The 13,677-nt window shown below is 39.3% G+C and overlaps 1 protein-coding gene across 2 annotated transcripts in view; it reads left to right on the top strand.

Annotated features, from left to right (window-relative positions):
- Window positions 1-13,677, top strand: part of BANK1 (B cell scaffold protein with ankyrin repeats 1) — a 352,647-nt gene that overhangs the window by 89,834 nt on the left and 249,136 nt on the right. For both annotated transcript variants that reach the window (XM_017347389.3, XM_008267565.4), the window contains exon 3: window positions 6,857-7,011. In XM_017347389.3, coding sequence (XP_017202878.3) covers window positions 6,857-7,011 — 155 coding nt within the window. The remainder of the gene's footprint in view (window positions 1-6,856; window positions 7,012-13,677) is intronic.

Raw genomic sequence — 13,677 nt, 5'->3', positions numbered from 1 at the left:
ATGATTGTTAGAAACAGGTCCTTCCCAAGCGGAGGTGGGTACCTTTCCACTCTTAGTCTACTGCTTCCATCCAACACCATCCCCTTCAAGTATTTCTACTTGAAATGCAATCGTCTGTTCATTTTACCAAGAACTACTGAATAGATGTTCCATTCATCAGTGATTAAGATGGTCACTTCCTCAGTATGTGAAGACTGGCATAAGAGATAATGAGAATCCATGTCCAATGACTAACATGTTCTCTGTCTCTTATTTACTATTTTCAGTTTTAGTTTCATGTCTGAGGAGTTATAAGGATGACAGCTTATATGCTTAATACTACATGTCTTTATCTTGGCAATTAACATGGTGGTGCTGTTTTAGTGTGTGTGTGTATTCATGAAAATACATATTATGTAAAAATTATGAATGCATTAGAACTTTTGCCCCTATATGTACTTATCTTTTTAAAAGTATTTATTTGCAAGGCAAAGTTAGAGAAAAAAATAGGGAGAAAGACACACACACACACATGCACATACACACAGCTCTTTCATTTGTTGGTTCACTTCCCAAATGGCCTCAACAGCCAGTTCTGGGCCAGGCTGAAGCCAGGAGACAGAAACTTCATCTGGGTTTCCCACATGGGAGGCAGCGGCCCAAGCACTTGGGCCATTCTGTGTTGCTTTCCTAGGCCATTAGCAGGGAGCTGATCAGAAGTGGAGCAGCTGGGACTCAAACCAGTGCCTATATGGGATGCCAGTGTTACAGGCAGTGGCTTAACCCACTACGTGACAATGCTATCCCCTTACTGAACTTTTAACTCAATTTTTCCATAAACTTTTTGAAGTATCATTGTAGATATGAATTCCTACTAATATTTGAACAAACTTTAGCTGGTATAGTGTGGATAGTAAGAATGTATAGGGGGAAGGGGGTAGGAAATGGGCATTTAAAGCAAACTAGATTTCTCTTCCTATTATTGGAAACCAATGTTTACATCTGAGTATTTTTTCTTATATATATATGATAGGTAAATAGTTTTTGTTATTATTGCTACAGTATCCTTGAAAAATACATTTTATTTTATATCCCTTGGTTTACACTGCAGAAACAATAGTTTAAGAATGTCAGTGCCAAACCAAGAGATTTGTGAAAATTACATCTTTGCAGTACATTTATGTCCTTTATCACTTGGAGATATGGCAGTTGATTTGAGTGGTGGGGAGTATTATAGTCTTTTATATGACATTGAAACACCAGAAGGGCTTGCTAGAATTTGTATTGCTTCAGCATACACTTAGTATAATGATCAGAATTATGATTATAAAATCACTTACCAGGGTTATAAATTTGACAGAAAGTGTTGCTCCATGTTGACATCCCACAGAACTGTTGCAGTTGATTTCTAAGTCATAGTGGGATAGACAGAAAACAAATGATTTTGACAATAAAATTTACAGCTTCTGAAATAAAACCGTTGTTTTATTCATTTTGATATCTGAAATCAAAGGAAAAAAAGAGACTAATACTGCGTGTCTGCTCTAGACCTTTACATTGTCCATATTCTTTGATGAAATCAACATGACTCAGCAAAGAAGACACTGTTAAGTCACTGAAGAGACTGAAGTTTATAAGTTCTTAGTGGTTTCCTAAGGTCACACTAAAAGATAGTTTTTTTTTTTTCTAATAGTGGGCAGATTTCTTCTAGATGAAGTGCTTCTTTTTTGTTTCATCCACATGATGTAAAAGAAAACAGAACATTAGACTTGCCTGTTACCTATTGTTAGATTTTAAGTCATTGGGCATTGAGGAATAACTTCTTTTATCATGTTAAATCATTATAATGATAGTGATCCAAATATGATAAAAATTAAATATTCCAATTTTTCCAATCTTTCCCTAGTTTTATCAAATATCAGGAAATCTGCCCTTTTGTTAAATGTGGATTTAACCAATTGATTAAGAATTAAACACAAAATATAAAAATCTTAAATTTATATGAAATTATATTTTAAAAATTGATCTCAGGGGCTGGCACTGTGGCACAGTGGGTTAAAGCCCCAGTCTGCAGCTCCAGCATCCCATATGGACACCGGTTCAAGTCCCGGCTGCTCCTCTTCTGATCCAGCTCTCTGCTATAGCCTGGGAAAGCAGAAGATGGCCCAACTCCATAGGTCCCTGCACCTGCATGGTAGACAGGGCAGAAGCTCCTGGCTCCTGGCTTTGGATCAGCTCAGCCCTGACCATTGTGGTCATTTGGGCAGTGAACCAGCTGAATGCAAGACCTCTCTCTCTCTCTCTCTCTCTCTCTCCCCCTCCCCCTCCCCCTCTCCCTCTCCCTCTCCCTCTCCCTCTCCCTCTGTCTCCATCTCCGTCTCCGTCTCCGTCTCCATCTCTATCTCTATCTATCTCTGTCTTTCAAATAAATAAATCTTGAAAAAAAATGATCTCATACAAGTAGAGAATAGAACAGTGGTTACCGGAGGCTGGAAAAGGTGGGAGGAAAGGGGATGTTGTCTTTCAGAAAGTTAGGAAACACATCTGGCCTCGTGCTGTTGCCTTAGGCAGACCCAGTACCATCTTGTCGTGTTTGGAGTCTGGAGCTCTTATCTTAGGGCAAGAGCAAGCTGCTTTTTGCTCAGCAGAAGTAGCAGCTGAGGAAATTCCAATTATTTCAGTTTTATTAATGAAATTTCAACTGATTAACACTAATTTTGTCTTAGGAACACTTTCTGCTCTTTGAATTTTGATTTGGAGTTTCTTAAGATTTGGAAATTAGTGTTGGAAAACCAACCTTGTGTTTGATGTTACATTTTCCAAACATGTTTTAGGCTCTGCTTTTTCTTTAATTGCAGAACAACCCCCCAAAACTAGTTGGAGGTATTGCTATAGAACCCCCCAAACTTGGGTCCGCTCATGTAACCACAGACGGCCAATCACTGACATGGGGTGGTGGAAGAAAGTAGGTATTTATTTGCAAAGGGCTGAGCAGCTATTTCTTAATTCCCAGGCTCTTTGGGAATTCAGGGGCAGAGGTTCTTCTAGATTGAAATTAGGGAAAGGTACATGTTCTGTTTGTATCTGTGTCCCTGATTGGTCAGTGGGCTTCAGCGGTCTGGGGGGTTACATGTAGGTATTAATTACATTCTGCCCCAGGCTGGGAATTTCTCTGTCTAGACTGGGAATTATCCTAAACAAACCCCTCTAGTCAATATTGGCCCACAAATTTTTAGTTATTGAAGAAGAAAATAATTTATTGAGCCTAGTAATTAGAATCCCCCAGGGCCAGTTGTACCACTGCCACAATTCAGTGAATTCTTTTGGCCATCCTAGGGGAAGGGGAAGGAAACCTTGGATTACGATTAAGATTGGGTCCCAGTGATATCTTGCCTAGGCTTTTAGAGACACTTGAACAGAGATTTGCTTTCACTCTTTCATTTAATTCCAGATTCATTTTTAGATTTATGGAAATCTTTAAGTTTTGTCTTATGTAATTGAGTCATTTATCAATTTGTAGTATTCTAATATATTTTTTAAATAATCTTTTCTATTTATTTTATTTACTTGTTGTAGAGAAGGTAGATAGTGTGCTCAGTCTACAATCTTAACTCATTCCTCTGCTTGAAATGTATATAGTTTAATGTGTAAAAAAATACATTCTCATTGTAGAAAAACCATGCTTTTATATGACATGGTATTTTATTATTAATATTTTATGTACATATGCATATATAATGAAATTTCCCTGAACTCACTAACCAGAAATAACCCTTTTGATATTTTTGCTATATATAGACATCTTATTCTTTATTATTTTAAAGATTTATTTACTTAATTGAAAGGCAGAGTTACAGACAGAGGAGAAACAGAGACAGAGAGCTTTCATCCAGTGGTTTGTTCCTCAAATGGCCTGAATGGCCAGAGCTGGGCCACACTGAAGCCTGAGTCATGAGATTCATCCAGCTGTCCTATGTTGGTATAGGAGCCCAAGGATTTGGGGCATCTTCTGCTTCCTTCCCACATGCATTAGCATGGAGCTGGATCAGAAGTGGAGCAGCTGGGACTTGAGTTGGCACCCATGTGGAATGCCATCATTGTAGGTGGTAGGTTAACCTGCTATGCCACAATGCGAGCCCTGGACAGATTATTCTTATTCAAGAGTATATCTTGAATTCTTACCATATAATCCTTTGTATGTGTGTTTTTTTTTTTAATCTTACTTAAGTGAGAATTTACTAATTGACGATTTTGTGACTTGAACTTTTTTAGTTATATTATGTACTTGTTCCATGTTGTTAAATATCTTTAGTAGAATTTTATTACTGGCAGTATCTTTTTATCATAAAACATGTTATTAATCTAGTCCCTTGTTGCTTACATTGCTTGCATTTTTCTGAATTTTAAACTGTGCTGTGTGAACATTCATAGAGATAAATCTTTTTGTACATGTGTAATTATGTCCCCAGGGTAAATAAAAATAGGTCTTCCTAATATCACAGAGAAATTATTAGAATCTAGATACTGCCATGGTGGATTGACTTAAACCTCCTTCCTGTAATGTGTATTAAATAAAATCAGTTCACAAAATGCATGAGCTAGTTTTATACAAGTTTTACACTATGTTGATTTGTGTGTTTTTGAGTGTGTGTGTGTATGTGCACCAACAGAGAAGAAAATGAGACTGCTTATGAAAGTGCCTCCAATTGTCAGAAAAATAAAGGCTGTTTGTCATTTCATTTCAAACAAGACTAGTGCTGAGAGAAGTGTGGAAATCCCAGGTGTGGTTGTGCCTTAATTCTTCAATTTCCATAAAACAGAAACCAAAAAACAATAACAAAAAAGTCTGCCTTTTTTAGATGCAGAGAGACAGTTCCTCTCTAAGGAACACCTTTTGTTACTGTTTTTCTGATAAACTTACCTTTGTGGAACTGGGTCTTTACTGTTTTGGGTAGAATGAGGTCAAAATTCTAGCTACATCTAACTGTACTGCCTTTGAGTCATCTTCCTATTTATTCTATCAATGCCCTATACACAAAGACCACCAGGAACATATCTGCACTTGAACTCTTCGGGTTTTTTCTTGTTGCAGTGAAGAGGACATATACAATGGAGAACCATAGAGTATCTTAGTAAGAAGGTATTTAAAAAGACTTTGCAGGACCATAGGCTTGTTTTAAGTAAGTTGAGGGAAGGTTCAAGGAAGCAGAGTTTGCCTAGAGTTTGCTTCCTGTCAAGAAGCAGGGACAAATTGATAATATGATGTAGTCATGATATGTTAATGACTATTTAGAAGTGGGACATGCTATTCTAGTTATCATGGAATGGAAAGAGTTTCTAGAACACGGCATTTTCTCTGCCCAAATGAGGTAAATCCTAGGCAAAATGAATGTGTGACCTATCTAGGAGGCAGGAGAAATTAAAATAGTCTTGGTAAAGAACAGTCATTCATACTGGTTAGGACTCGCGCTATATGGCCATTCATGGATTTGAGAAATGTTCATTTCTTGTGTTTTGTGTTTGTCTGGACCCATTGGTGACAGTGACCTTGCCTGATGATGTTTTATGAAGATATTGATGCTCAGTCAGAGAAGTCCCAGGTCTACCTGTGGGGGCCAGGCCGCCTTCACAGAGCTCTTTGTCTCCTCAAAGCCCTGGGACAGTTTCCAGCTGTCAGGAACTTATTTTCATTTTTCCAGTTTTCTACTTTGGAGATTTGAGGGGTATTTCAATGTGGGCTAAAAGCTTGCAGATATGACCTTGCTGCTTTGAGAGTCTTGATTTCAGTCAAATTGATTCTATGTACCAATGAAATACTTTGGGCTTTGAGACATTGGGTAATAATAATTGTCTATTTCTTAATATATTTGTTTCAATGAAGAACAATGTTTGGTTGAAACTAAATGCTAAATTTCTAAATGTTAAAATGTGCTTTTAAAAATGGATACTGTACCCCTTCTTTGATGTTAAAAATTCATATTAGTATGTCAATGTTGTTAGCAAAACTACTGTAAGAAAACACAACTTATTTGATATAGAACATGTTCCTTTTCACAGAACACATTAACATTTTGCTAATCACTAATTTCACTATGAAATGAGTATTTCATAAAAACATGTTAGTGGTTGTCTCCTAGTTATACATTTTATTTTTAAAAATCACAGAAAGGGCTGGCGCCGCTGTGGCTTAGCAGGTTGACAACCTGGCCAGAGGTGCCGGCATCCCATATGGGCACCAGTCCAAGACCTGGCTGCTCCACTTTCATCTAGCTCTCTGCTATGGCCTGGGAAAACAGTGGAGGATGGCCCAAGTCTTTGGGCCCCTACACCCCTGTGGGAGACCTGGAAGAGGCTCCTGGCTTCGGGTTGGTGCAGTTCCGGCCATTGCGGCCAATTGGGGAGTGAACCATCGGATAGAAGACCTCTCTCTCTCTATCTCTCTTCTTTTTGTGTAACTCTGACTTTCGAATAAATAAATCTTTAAAAAAACACAAACATATGCAAATGGTGAAAATTGTTCTGATGTAAATTAAAATGCATTTTCTTCATAACCATCATGAAAAAGAAATGTCTAATATTTTTCAGATTTGCTGTTTTAATTTTAAGAGAAATTATAAATGGTAGATGGACTTTTTGTTTTTTGGAAAACATTTAGTTGAATATAATATACAGCTGATTGTAGTTTCCTCAAAAAGGTAATACTGCCAGTTATCTTGTGAAGCATTTTTTAAATCATAACATTGTTTCAATTATTTCAGCTGGCTTACAGTCAGACTTCCCATATATTGATGAAATTAATGGTCAACAATTTTCACAGAAATAAGGGAAATATATGGCTATAGTTATATTATATATATATTCATTGAATTTTCTCTAGGTCATGAAGACTACCTTGAGTTAAATATTCCAGCAGACCTAAGAGTTAACTATCCTGGGAAAATAAGCCAGAGAAAGGAAATTGATGTCTTACCAGAAGCTTCCAGAAGCATCATGCCACTGGTGATGGTGATCCCCACTGAAATTCCATGTGAGGTTAGTAAAGATATCTTGTTATTTAGGGGGTCCTATTGTTTTAAGAAATTGCACTTAACAGGAAAGTATGACCCAACATAACTGGCGTTTTGGTCAACTCTGTTCCTAGCTGAATCCCCAGAATCTAGAACAAAGTCTGGCAAATTGAAGTCACTTGATACATATTTGTTGAATAGTTTAATACTGGAGGATACGGGAATGCTAATTTCATCAAAAGTTATTTGAGACTTTGCAAATAGATCTGTAACTACCATAACTACCATAGATACCAAAATACCAAAAACAGTTGGATTCATTGTTTTAAAAAAGGAAAACATATTCTTGAATGGAATGTTTTTTGACAGGAGAGTTAGAGAGAGACAGAGAGAAAGGTCTTCCTTTTTCTGTTGGTTCACTCCCCAAATGGGAGTGCCGATCCAAAGTCAGGAGCCAGGTGCTTCCTCCTGGTCTCCCATGCGGATGCAGGGCCCAAGCACTTGGGCCATCCTCCTCTGCCTTCTCGGGCCATAGTAGAGAGCTGGATTGGAAGAGGAGCAACCGGGACAGAATCTGGCACCCCAAATGGGACTAGAACCCAGGTTGCTAGCGCCACAGGTCGAGGATTAGCCAAGTGAGCCACAGTGCCAGCCTTACTGAATGGAATTTTAAAACATTTATTTCTAAGACCACTAGTTTCTTAATTCTAAGACATCTATTAAAGATCAATATTCTTAATGGAAATATAAGAGCTAGAAGAACTTAGACTTCCAAGAATGAGAGTATAATGTTGGGGTAGGATTTCTGGTTAGATAATTACATGAAGCACAGTTCTGATATTTCTTCCTCTAAAGTCTTCCTTGGGTGAATCCTGGTAGAATTTGACTGGAATCTCTGGCTATGTTATCTTTCTTAAGTGAACAGAAAGATGTTGGGCTTCAGTGTCTGGGGTGTCCTCCAAGGGAAAGAGCCAAGAACACAGGAGAGCCTTATGGTTGTCACAGGAAGGGTCCTAGGTGGAAGCCCATGGGTTCACAGGACCTGATGACGGACTCAGTGACACTGTGGCTGGAACCCCCGACCCTGCCACAGTCCTGAAGGAAGGAGAAGATTCTGAGCTGAGTGAAGTCTAATTCTCACTCCCATCCCCTCCCGTATCTAAGAAAAAGCACCCCCATTTTATGCTATTTTGCTGTCAATTCCAGAAGAATAAAAATTGCTCAGACACTACCTTGGAAACCCCAGAAACCTGACTATCTATATAGGATTGAGGGGACTGATGGAGATGACCAGAACAAGAAAAATTACAACCCATTTGAAAGGCTCCAGAATAGAAGGGAGGAGATCAGACAAAATGATCAGAACCAGCAGCTCCTATTGAGTTAGAAAAAATGGCGGAGACAGAAAAGGACTGTAATAAAGAAGAAACGAGAATGACTCTCAAGTAGATGAAATCAAAGCAGAAACTAAAAATATCTTGTGGGGAGTTATGCAGTGAGTCTACATAGCTGCTTTTAAAAATATCTTCAATAGTAAGATGTGAGCACTATAAAACCCTCCCTTTACCAATGTTACAATGAAATCAAAGTTCAAAAACTGCACTTCACTACCCTCTAAGGAGAGATATCTTATGCAGGTGACTGGTTAGGTTAGACATTTTGGAGTTTTTCTTTAAAGATTTATTTGAAAGCTTAGAACGAGAGCAAGAGAGAGAGAGAATCAATCTTCTACCTACCGGTTCATTCCCCAAATACTCCCAACAGCCAGGGCTACACCACCACAAAATTAAGAACCAAAAACTCTATCCTGCCTGAGTTCGCATAAGTGGTCCATTTCTGCTGTCTTCTCAAGGGAATTAGCAGAAACCTAGGAGTTAAACCAGTGTTCCAGTATGGATGCTGACATCACAAGCAGTGGCTTAACACACTGCACCACAATGCCGGTCCTGGTTAGGGTTTTTTTCATTAGCAGAATCACTGCTGTTTTTTATTGACATGGATATAATTCTTTCAGTCCCTTTGAAGTTAAATTATTTCAGTATCCAGTCTGTCTCTCAGAATCCTACTTTTTAAAGAATTGTAAAAGTTGAAAAGTTGCACAAGATTATTTCAACCCCAGCCCCTTACTAAAAATTCAAAATAAGCTAATCCTTGGCCCAAAAATAGTTATTCCAGGCAAAAGCATGCATTGTCCATACCTGGAACTTATGATGGTCACCAAGCAACTCCCAAAAGACTGTTTGTATTCAACTGAGTGCAAATCATGTTTTAGATTAGCCATGATAATACTCATTCTGTGCTAATCATCTGAAAGCATCACTTTTGAACTTAAACTCATTTCTGAGAACTCTTCCAACCAATACTTTCTCACCCAAGATGCAGTTGAGGCTTTCCTGCCATTCTACACCACTGCAAATTGAGAATGTTATTCCTGCCAGTCACCAGGTCTTGTTTAAGATATGTCTTATTCACATCCACCATCTTCAAACCTATTCATTCCTTGTGGCAGTTTTGACTTTCCAGCATGCAAACCTTGAGTTAATGCTGAGATTTTTAGAGTGGCATAATCTTCATTTTCTCTGATGAGCAAGTAGTTAGTATCAAAACCTCCTGCTAACACTTCTTGCTTGAAATCTCTGCACCTGCCTCTTAGAGAAGTTCTCCTCCAGTCATGTCACCTGTCCTGGGGAATCATCATTAGATTGTAATGGAGGCAGTGGGTGCTGCTGCTGCTGTCAGAGACATAGGAACTTGACAGTATGGATCTGTCTGCCTTGACATCTTGCCCAGCACTGTTGCTTTCCACAGAATTTGTATGTCCTAGGCCTTAAACAATTTGTGCCTCCTTAAAAACAGCAGGGCTTTTTCTTTCTTCAACATTTTATCCATGCACGACCAAAGAAACGCCTTTAGTGTTCTATGTATGTAAATTACTCCATGTCTCTTAGAGAGATACCTAGGTAAAGTTTAACTTTGCTTAATTTGGCCTCTTCTTTTACTTCTGTATTATTGACACATTGTTCTATTTCATTTTTTTAAGCCTTTGTATATGGGCCTAGGCAGTTATTTTTCTAGTATAATCTAGTTCTCTTGATATTTATCTTATGATAATTGGCCATGAGAAATACAAAGTCAGTGAATTCCAAGTCTGTCAAACATACCAATTGTTCAATGAATTCTATCCAATTTTATCTCACTGATCAAAAATCGACCTGTGAGGCATTCTGTTGTTCAAATAGCATCTAGACTAGAACCAGATCTGATGAGTTTGGTAGTGTCTCTTTGGTTGTCCATTACACCAAAGTCTTAAATCCCACAAATTTCCTCAGCAAATACCCTCAAAGCAATGGTTTTCAACTGGGAGTAATTTTGCCCTAACTCTACTAAGGGCGCATTTGTCAAAGTGCAGACATGGCTTGCTGTCGTATTTGGGGGATTGCTACTTGCATTAGTGGGTAGAAGCATGGCATGCTACTAAACATCCCATAATACAACACTCTAACAAAAATAATTTTTGTGTTCCAAAAAATATCAATAGAGAGGCGCATGTTTTTCTTAGCAGCTAAGATGGCCATGTTCCACATCAAAGTAAATGGGTTTGATTCCTGGCTAGAGCTTCTGAGTTCAGCTTTCTGCTGGTATAGACCCTAGGGGGCAGCAGGTCAAGTGGTTAGGTTCTTGACACCTACTTGGGAGACTGGGATTGAGTTCCAAGCTCCCAGCTTTGGCACCCTAGCCATAGTGGACATTTAAAGAGTAAACCAACAGAGGGGAGCTCCCTCTCCCTCTCCCTCTCCCTCTCCCTCTCCCTCTCCCTCTCCCTCTCCCTCTCCCTCTCCCTCTCCCTCTCCCTCTCCCTCTCCTTCTCCCTCTCCCTCAAGTAAATAAAATTATATCTATCGAGATAAATAGACAAAGTGAAATCACTCAAGGCAGAAAATATATCTACCTTCTTACCTAAATCACCTTCAAACTTGCCTTACAATGGGATCAAGAATTCAAGGATACCCTCCAAGGCTTCTCTGCAATTTGCCTAATTGCTCTAGAATGTCTTGCTAGCACTGCCTAATCTCTAAGGAATGAGTCAAGTCACTCTTCTTACAGATTTTACTGGAAGCTTTGAGAGCATCCAAATGTTTTCCTTGATGGGGCCACTCTTGCAAGTGCTGCAGTTTGCTGTCTATTCCTGACCTCGCCTGTGATTTCTATGAGCTCCTGTGACAGATTTGATAATGGCTTCTATATTTAATTCCTTTGCAGTAGCACCATCCCAGAGAGCAATTAAGAATGAGCTTATTTTCTTTGTCCTGTTTTTTGTGTCCAGGCAGATGTTTAGCATGCCATTTTCCTTCCACTTTGGAAGAACATACAGAGTGCAATCTTAGTTTGTCTCCTAAACTTTTTTGATATACTTTAGCATAATAAATTCATACGACTGAATTTTGTTTTATTCTCCCATTGTAGAAATCCTGATGATAATGCTAATCATTTTATTTGAAAGGCAGAAGGATAAGGATGTCTTCCATCTGTTGTTTCACTCCTCCAATGCATGCAACCATCAGGGCTGGCTGGGCCAGGCCAAAGGCAGGAACCTAGAACTCAATCCAAGTCTCTCATGTGTGTGTCAGGGACTCAAGTACTTGAGTAATCACCTGCTGCCTCCCAGGGTGCACAGTAATAGGAATCTGTATTGTAAGTAGAAGGGCTGATGCTCAAACCAGTTAATCTGATATGGGGATATGGGATGTAGGTATCACAGGCAGTGAAACACCTTCCCCAGACAGAAACATTTTTACAGGCAGTTCAGTCACCTTTTGATTTCTTAAGTAAATTTAATTCTTGAAGTTATAGTGCAACCACAAGAGCCATTAAAATGATTTGAGCAGTAGCCAGAACTATGTTAATTTCATTGAATGGTTTTTCTGAATCCTGGAAAAGGGCACATTCCCTGGTAGAGGCCTTCATTTTGTAAGACTTCTCATTGACATCCTTCTGGGGCTGAAACCAGCTGAGTCTCCAAACCCACAAGACAGAACAGCAACTGTGCAATCAACAACAAATCTAGAGCTGCCCTGAGTATATTGAAAGGATGTGATGCTTAAGGGCCATAAGCATCTCAGACATTACTTCCTTCCAGTTCATTCCTAGGCAATGAACAGAATGAAAAAAAAAAAAAAAAAAAAAAACCACAGTAACTAACAGCAGCACTCTTCTGATGCCGAATCACAAACCAGTCTTGGTAACCAACGTTGACTTAAAGCCTGATCCTGTGATTTCATTGAAAAATAATGAAATAGCACAAGTTGATGGAGTGTGTCATTATCTGCATCATCTATATTGTGAAATGTTACCATTTTGCAGGTGATTTTTTAAATATTTTATTTTTATTTTTTTGACAGGCAGAATTATACAGTGAGAGAGAGAGAGAGACAGAGAGAAAGGTCTTCCTTTGCCGTTGGTTCACCCCCCAAATGGCCGCTATGGCAGGTGCTGCACCAATCCGAAGCCAGGAGCCAGGTGCTTCCTCCTGGTCTCCCATGCAGGTGCAGGGCCCAAGGACCTGGACCATCCTCCACTGCACTCCTGGGCCACAGCAGAGAGCTGAACTGGAAGAGGAGCAACCGGGACAAAATCCAGTGCCCCAACTGGGACTAGAACCCGGGGTTCAGGTTGCAGGCAGAAATTAGCCAAGTGAACCGCGGCGCCGGCCGATTTTTTTTTATAGTAACCAAAAGACATCTTTTCACTTAGTCAAATAGTTCTCAAACTTAGCTCCTTATAGAAACTCCTAGGAGAATTTTGAAAAACTAATGATTCCTGTATCCTATTGCCGGAAATTCACATATAAATATGGTCTCTTAGAACCTGTGCACTGAGAGTTTTAAAAGCTTCCAAGGTGACTCTGAAGGTGAGAACTATCAGCCCAATCTTTTCTTTTCTTTTCTTTTCTTTTTTTTTTTTTTTTTTTTTTTTTGCCAGAATGTCTTGGCTTTCCATGCCTATATTACTCTCATGAAGAACTTGGGCCATCCTCCACTGCACTCCCAGGCCACAGCAGAGAGCTGGCCTGGAAGAGGGGCAACTGGGACAGAATCCGGCGCCCCAACCGGAACTAGAACCCGGTGTGCCGGCAGCCTGTTGAGCCGCGGCGCAGACCTCAGCCCAATCTTAAACTATTGCCATAATCAAATGCTTGCTCCGCTTTCATGGGCCAGAGTGATGTCACCTGCAGAAATCTGCAGAGTTGTCCTTACTTGACAAGTACCTATCCTGGTTGACCTGTGCCGGATAACATAGTCAGGAATACATGAGAAGCCATTGGCCACTGTACAAAAGCCAGGGTAAGCTGATATGGTCCACTAGAATCAGAATCATCCGCTGCTAACTAAAATGATTTAATGAAGAAATTCACTCTAACACAACCAGGATTTTTCATTATCACCCTGTCATATGGTAGACTAAGTTTCCATCCTTTGGGTTAGGTCTCAAGATTTGTCTCCAATGTGGCAAAACTTTAGAGTTTGGCAATGATAATACCAAATTTTTTTGTTTCTCTGAATGCTCAGATCCAAATAAAGGATATACCAAGGAATTGGAAAGATTGAGAGCAAAATAGTAGATTCAAATGGCAAAAAAAAAGCTAATTTTATGACAATCTGAATGTTCTGGTTTGTGCTCCATTGAATGAAAT

Source organism: Oryctolagus cuniculus, chromosome 8 (genome assembly GCF_964237555.1).
Source record: "Oryctolagus cuniculus chromosome 8, mOryCun1.1, whole genome shotgun sequence".
Taxonomy (NCBI): Eukaryota; Metazoa; Chordata; class Mammalia; order Lagomorpha; family Leporidae; genus Oryctolagus; species Oryctolagus cuniculus.
The sequence above is the reverse complement of the archived record's forward strand: the minus strand, read 5'-3'. Positions and strand labels throughout refer to the sequence as shown.